At 35.3% G+C, this 7298-nt stretch overlaps 1 protein-coding gene and 1 pseudogene across 2 annotated transcripts in view; one reads left to right on the plus strand and one right to left on the minus strand.

The window, feature by feature from the left end:
• The window catches only part of LOC111464221, a 7792-nt pseudogene extending 1316 nt beyond the window's left edge, over positions 1 to 6476 (plus strand).
• Positions 6477 to 6717: 241 nt separating this feature from the next.
• The window catches only part of LOC111464299 (dynein light chain LC6, flagellar outer arm-like), a 2098-nt gene continuing 1517 nt past the window's right edge, over positions 6718 to 7298 (minus strand). Inside the window, exons 2-3 of one of the 2 annotated variants that reach the window (XM_023108445.1) lie at positions 7023 to 7154; positions 6718 to 6980 (exon numbers count right to left, since the gene is read on the minus strand). In XM_023108445.1, coding sequence (XP_022964213.1) covers positions 6975 to 6980; positions 7023 to 7154 — 138 coding nt within the window. In that variant the 3' untranslated portion in view covers positions 6718 to 6974. Of the gene's footprint in view, positions 7155 to 7298 lie in introns of both variants that reach the window. The other variant, XM_023108444.1, reaches the window with a different exon arrangement.

The following is a 7298-nucleotide window of genomic DNA, read 5'->3' on the forward strand; positions in this document are numbered from 1 at the left end:
AAAAAAAAAAAAAAAAAAAAAAAAAAAAAAAAAAAAAAAAAAAAAAAAAAAAAAAAAAAAAAGTTAACCCGTTGTCTTGTAAGGATGTTTAGGGCATGATCCCTATTCGTGAACTATCTAAAAGGGGTTAGGGCTTTCTTGATATACCGAGTTCTGTTGTCATCCGCATGGAGCTCTAGGAGTTGTAGAGGGTATACTATTGAATTATCCATTTGTGCATTTGTGGGGTCACGTTGTTCTACCTAAGAAAGGATGTGAATAGGCAGTTTACTGTTTCCACCTGAAAAAGGTGATGCGACAGGTAGTTTACTGTTCTAACCCGAGGAGGGTATACGAACAAGCAGTTTACTATTTTTCGAATTAAAAAGGCAATACGACAAGTAGTTTATTGATCTTAGAAGTAAGCAGTTGTTGCCTTGCACCACTAGGGAGGATCTTTCTGTTAGAACCCAGTAAACAAATACGTGTAAAATACGGTTACTGTTTCAAGAACAAAGGGCCACTCTATAGTTATGAGATTTACCCTATGTCTTTTTCTATGGGCCACAATGACTCGAGGTGATTAACACAAGGTTGACCAGGGATCTAGGCAAGCATAAAACATAGATCTAAGAGTACCGAAAACCCTTTTAAGTTATGAAGCCTAGGGAGTTAGAGTACTCCTTAGAGGAGGTATATATAAGGTTTTGGTATTTATGAGCTTGAGAAGGCTAGCTAGAGCCACTACCGAAGAAATATATAGTTGAGCACATAGCCTAAGTAGATGTCACAAGGAATAAGTACGATGAGAGTCTATTAGTAGGTTGTTTATGAAGTATTTTTAATACGCACATTTGCTACACTTCATTTTTTAGTAGAGAGTTGGCCATGGTATGAATGTGTTGGGTCGTGTGACGGTGGAGGGGACCTGTTGACTTGTGTCTCGTTTTATTTGTATATGGCTTTTGAAAACCCTGTTCGTTTTAAATGAACTTTGTGTTTAAAGTTGTGTGCACAAAGGTATATATAACTTGTTTTGTTTTAATGTATTTAACGGCTTCATTTTTTAAAAGCAATTTTTTTTTTACCTTTATTTTATCCTTAATGTCTACCGTAATTTGATGCATTGAAAAGCGAATTGTTACACATGAATGAGGATTAGCATTATTGTTCACGTTAGTAACCATAAACGTTACTATTCCGATTAGGAAGACATCGAGCTCAAAGAGGTGACACAACCTCCTACCACGATGAAGAATTCCGCTAAGAAATAAGTAGAAGAGACTTTAGCAGAGAAGATGCAATGAGTCGATCAAAAGATTTGAGGTTAGCCTCGTTCTACATTGTTGAGAGCGTGAAGAGTGGTTGAAAGGGACATGAACCAATTGAGTGGGGGAAGATGTCGTTATCATGCTAAAGGATTGAAGTTAGTTGAATGTATATACCAAAGTAACTCGATCCCTTTTTGCTAGGACCCGCATAGAAATATACTTCTAATGTGAGTAAAGCTAAAGCAACACTAGTATTTATATCATTTGTATGTGTGGCTAACTCTCCATGAGGTAACTATATGATTTTCCGAGCCCCTGACCAATTCAAAACAAAAATAAATAGAACCATGGTTCCAATAAAGGGAACCCATGGACCATATGCTTCGCCAATTTGAGTTTTTCTCACGCCTCGATTGAATTCAAAGACATATTCGTCTGTTATCTTCTTTTTACTTAGGTTATATATTATTAAAGTCGTGATTGTTGCTTGTTTGCTTGCTAGCCTATAACATTGGTTTCTTAAAGTGATCTCCAAACGTTTTTTAAAAACTATTTTGTAACAATCTAACTTTTAGACAACTTTTTAAGAAACGACTTTATGTAATTTTCATTTCATTCCATGTTACTTATGCTCGTACTAGAATACTTTTAAAACATTATTTTTTGAATTAAAAAGAATATAACATAGATTTAGTTGATTTAGTTGAGCTCTTCAAATCCTACCTTCTACATATTTTTTTATAAATTATTTATTTATTTATATTTTAATAGAGTAATTAAAAAATAATTACTACTAATGTATTTTATAATTACAAACTGGAAACTAAAAAAAAAAAAAAAGTAAGTGTACGTACTCTTTAATGCTTTTTTAAGCTTTAAAAATGCGTACCTAATTCGAATTTAATTTCTAAAGTTATTCCAAAATTAATTTTAAATTATTCCAAATTAATTTATAAAGTTAAAAAAAAAAGGGTTGATTTTGACATTATATCTTCCAACTGTAACTTTTGTTATAAAATTCCATTTTGGAAACAATTTTCATACAAATAAGTTCATTAATAAATAGAAAAAAGAATCTAAAAAAATAATAATATAAAACGAACGAACTTTACTCTTAAACAAAACCACAAAGCAAAATCCCCAAAGAGCTCTCATATTTCAGAAAATTACTGCAATCCGCCGAAGCTTTTTTGGTGCCCTAAAAATGGAGAAGATAGGAGTTGCAATGACCGATCCAATGGTGAGTTACCTCGAAAAACAGCTTGAACAACGCTTCAATCTCTTCAAGCTCTGGATTCATCCTCTCAACTCCGATTACCTTCAGCAAAACGCGCAATCGATCAGAGCAGTAGTCGTCAGTTCCAGTTCCGGCGCCGACGCTAATTTGATCGACGCTTTGCCGGCTTTGGAAGTCGTAGCGAGCTTCAGTGTGGGAATCGACAAAATTGATTTGGCGAAATGTGTGGAGAAGGGGATTAGGGTTACCAATACGCCCGATGTGTTGACCGATGATGTCGCCGATGCCGCAATTGGTCTGGCCATTGCGGTTTCGAGGAGGATTTGTGAGTGCGATCGGTTCGTCCGGAGTGGATCGTGGACCAAAGGCGATTTTGGATTGGGAACGAAGGTACGCTCTGCATTTGTTTGTGGATAAATACAGAGGAGAGATTGCGCTGATTATTTGATGGCTGGGAATACGATAAATTACACAAATATCCTAAACGGTATAAAAAGTTCAAAAATAAATACTTTCTTTTTTATAATACACTTCAACGTTTTTTAGTTACGAAAAGTATTTTTAAATTTAAATTCATTAATACGTTTAATTTTTCTTAAAAAACGCTTTAAAAATATATTTATCGTTACTATTAGGTTTAAAAAATATTAAAAAAATTTCAAAAGTAATATTAAAAAATTTGGAAATAATCTTTGAGATGTCCGTAAACCGTTTTCGTTCATATATTCATATATTGATGATAAAAAAAATTTTAAACATTTTTTATATATATATAAAAATAAAGAGAGCTAATCCTGTTTTAAAAATTTCATGAATATTCTTTAAATATAGTACTAACGATAATAGTATTTTCTAACTTATTTAAATATATACTAATAGTAACTTTAACGATAATGATATTTTTTAAACATAGTACTGAGAGTAATGATATTTTGAACTTTTTAACATTCAAGAGTATTTTTCAAACATTATTAAAAATTTACGGGTATTTTTGAAATAAATTATTAACCATTTCCATCCAAAATTAACATATTTTATTGAAACTTTTAAAAGTTTAAAGTATTTTGAAGCAAAATATAAAGTTTAGAGATATTTTTATTAATTTATGATGTTCGGTAAAATAGGTATTTCATACTCAATTATTTATTTTTATTAATATTAAGTCGAATCATACAAATTTATTGTTAATTTTTTTAAAAAAATACATTTTTTTTCTTGCCGTACAGTTCTTTATACATCCATTTTATAATTATTTATTCTTCCATAATTTTAAAAAATAAATTTTTAACTATAAAAAATATATAATCAAATCAAATGTAAAACTTAACTAAATGTTTAAAAATAAATAAATAAATACTTTAAAACTAACTTTTTATTTTTTATTAAAAACAAGAATTTAAATAAATATTAATAATTGATCTCAATCTAAAAAATAAATGGTTAGGTACGAGAATTGTTTTGGTTTAAAAAATTTCTCACCTTTGTAGAGACATTACATCCTAAAACTTTTAAACAAACACCAGTTTTAAAACCTGACATCATATAATTTTAATTGATTCGGCAGTTGTTGTGTATTTCAGTTCAGTAAAAAATCAGTAGGAATTCTTGGGTTGGGAAGGATTGGTTCAGCCATTGCCAAGAGAGCCGAAGCGTTTGGGTGCTCCATCAGTTATTCCAGTAGGAATGATAAGCATGACAGTGTTTACAAATACTTCCCCACCGTCCTAGACTTGGCTGCAAACTCCCAGTTTCTGTTCGTGGCATGCAATCTCACCAAACAAACTAACCACATTATCAATCGAGAAGTAATCGATGCATTGGGGCCAAGTGGCTTTCTTATCAACGTTGGACGAGGCGCTCACGTCGATGAATCTGAGCTCGTCTCCGCGCTGCTTGATGGTCGTTTGGCTGGGGCAGGACTAGATGTATATGAAAAGGAGCCCCATGTACCTAAACAGTTGCTTGAGCTTCAAAATGTAGTCCTATTGCCTCACGTCGCATCCGATACCAACGAGACCAGCACTGCAATGGCCGACCTTGTGATTCGAAACTTGGAGGCACATTTCAGGAATGAGCCTCTACTTACTCCCGTGACTTAGAGTCTGAGTTTAAGAAGTTTGTGTCTGGAGCGATGAGTTACATGGAGTTACGAAGTTTCACTATAAAAAATAATGGATATGATAGCGTCGTACGTCGTTACAGCCCATCTTATTACAAGTTCAAGACTTTTTATAACGTTTTTATATTGCTATAATATATCTCGAATAGTCGTCAATAAACGTCACCATGTACAGCATCTGAATTGAATGACTGATGTTTGTTTGTTTGAGTAGACCAAATAAATCATAGTGAATTTAAATACCAAAGACAGGTTTATTAAAAAATATATATATATATATTAAAAAAAATTACTCTTAAAAAATACACAACTAAATTTCAAAATTGCTCCGTGAATTGTTGCAGTGCGCTGGAACTTTTTGCTGCCCTGAAAATGGAGAAGATAGGAGTTGCAATGACCACTCCAATGTTCAGTTACCTCGAAAAACAGCTTGAACAACGCTTCAATCTCTTCAAGCTCTGGATTCATCCTCTCAACTCCGATTACCTTCAACAAAACGCGAAATCGATCAGAGCAGTAGTCGGCTGTACCAAGATCGGCGCCGACGCCAATTTAATCGACACTTTTCCGGCGTTGGAAATCGTAGCGAGCTTCAGTGTGGGACTAGACAAAATTGATTTGCCGAAGTGCCGGGAGAAGGGAATTAGGGTTACTAATACACCCGATGTGTTGACCGACGATGTTGCGGATGCCGCAATTGGACTGGCCATTGCGGTTTCGAGGAGGATTTGTGAGTCTGACCGGTTCGTCAAGAGTGGATCGTGGACGAAAGGCGGTTTGGGATTGGGAACGAAGGTATGCTTCTTTTTATTGTGAATTGCGATAGAGTAGAGATGGTTGTGAGTTTGTTTTAATCGTTGCATTACTTGGTGTATGTTGCGTTATTTCTTCTCTAATTTTGCTCAAAGTGATTACTTAGTGATATTTGCTTGTTTCGATTAAGCTGGATTGTAGAGGAGAGAAGCCTTCGAACTTGAAATATTAGATTGCGGAACATTTTTGTTAGATTCCAGATATTTTGGTGGAAATTGAAAGACGTAATCATTTCCATTCATTCAATCTTATTCAACACCAAAGATTGCTCTTCACTGTTGTCCGACATCACATGGTTTTTCCTAATCTTATCCCGCTCTTTAACTCCTGGAACAAGAAGTATAATCAAGTCTTGATGATGATAGAATTTTCCCTAACCATTAACTCTTGCGAATTCATGTTACTTGATTTGGTTGATTGATTTAGTAGTTGTCTGTTTCAGTTCAATGGTAAATCAGTTGGAATTGTTGGATTGGGAAGGATTGGTTCTGCCATTGCCAAGAGAGCTGAAGCATTTGGTTGCTTCATAAGTTATTGCAGTAGGAATGAAAAGCATCACAGTGGTTACAAATACTTTCCAAGCGTCGTAGACTTGGCTGCAAATTCCCAGTTTCTGTTTGTGGCATGCAATCTGACCCAAGAAACTAAGCACATTATCAATCGAGAAGTAATTGATGCATTGGGGCCAAATGGCATTCTTATCAATGTTGGGCGAGGTGCTCACGTCAATGAATCTGAGCTCGTATCCGCGCTACTCGAAGGTCGTTTAGGAGGGGTAGGACTAGATGTATTTGAAAACGAGCCCCATGTACCTGAACAATTGCTTGAGCTTGAGAATGCAGTTCTTCTGCCTCATGTGGGAACGGATACCATTGAGACCACCATTGCAATGGCGGACCTCGTGATTGGAAACTTGGAGGCACATTTCAGGAACGAGCCTCTGATTACTCCTGTGATTTAATTTTTCCCTACTTCTAGACATCTCCCCGTAGTCTTTGATACATTTGAGCTAGAATGTTAAAACTATTGTTGTTTTATATGGTCTCTCTTGTTTCCCTCAAAGATTGTTGTCAAGATTTCTTTGGTGGACAAAATCTATTTCCATTTCTCATTCAGCTGTCCCCTTATTTATCAGAATGTGTAGGTTTGTTAGGGATCTCAGTTTGTAAATATGACTCCATTTTGACAAATCTTGGATAATTTCTGACCATTCGAGTCAACAAGGAGGTCGTTGCCAGTAATTGATTTCTTTATCCAACAGTTAGCATTTCTTGGCAGAAAATAGAAATTTAGAAAAGGGACAATGAAAGTTATTCGAATAGGATTAAGAAGTGTCTCCCCGGGATTTCAATATTTACAGAGTATACCCACAAAAGCATCAAAAGCATTTTGAACATAAACCTTCAAACAATCCCATAATGTAATTTGGACACTTCCTATCATCTCCCTTACATTGGTTCGATCTTTCCCTTCCAATCGAATTGACCTAGCCATAGAAAAGGAAAACACCTTCCTTTACTCTCTCTCTTTCCAGCTTCCCAAGCTCTCTAGAGATTCATATATAGAGAAAACACAACTCAAATCACTGGGGCGAGGATGTCACCCCCTTGAAGATGAGAAAGTTGAGAGTCCCCAGTTTGAAGTAGATGAAAGACCCCTTGGAGTGGGTGAAGAAACAACCAAAATTTGAACCCACCACACATTGCCATCCGCTCCCATATCTGTGGTCAAAATCCTGCAAATCCGCAAACAAACAAGTTCAGAAATCAAAGCCTGAGATTCTGCCATTAAAGACGAGAAAAAACATCTGCAATCCACCATATTCCTCTACACATACCCATCAAACAGGGGAAGAGAGAGAGAGGGGGGGGGGGGGGGG

The sequence above is a fragment of the Cucurbita moschata genome, unplaced genomic scaffold, assembly GCF_002738365.1.
Source record: "Cucurbita moschata cultivar Rifu unplaced genomic scaffold, Cmos_1.0 Cmo_Scf00030, whole genome shotgun sequence".
Classification (NCBI taxonomy): domain Eukaryota; kingdom Viridiplantae; phylum Streptophyta; class Magnoliopsida; order Cucurbitales; family Cucurbitaceae; genus Cucurbita; species Cucurbita moschata.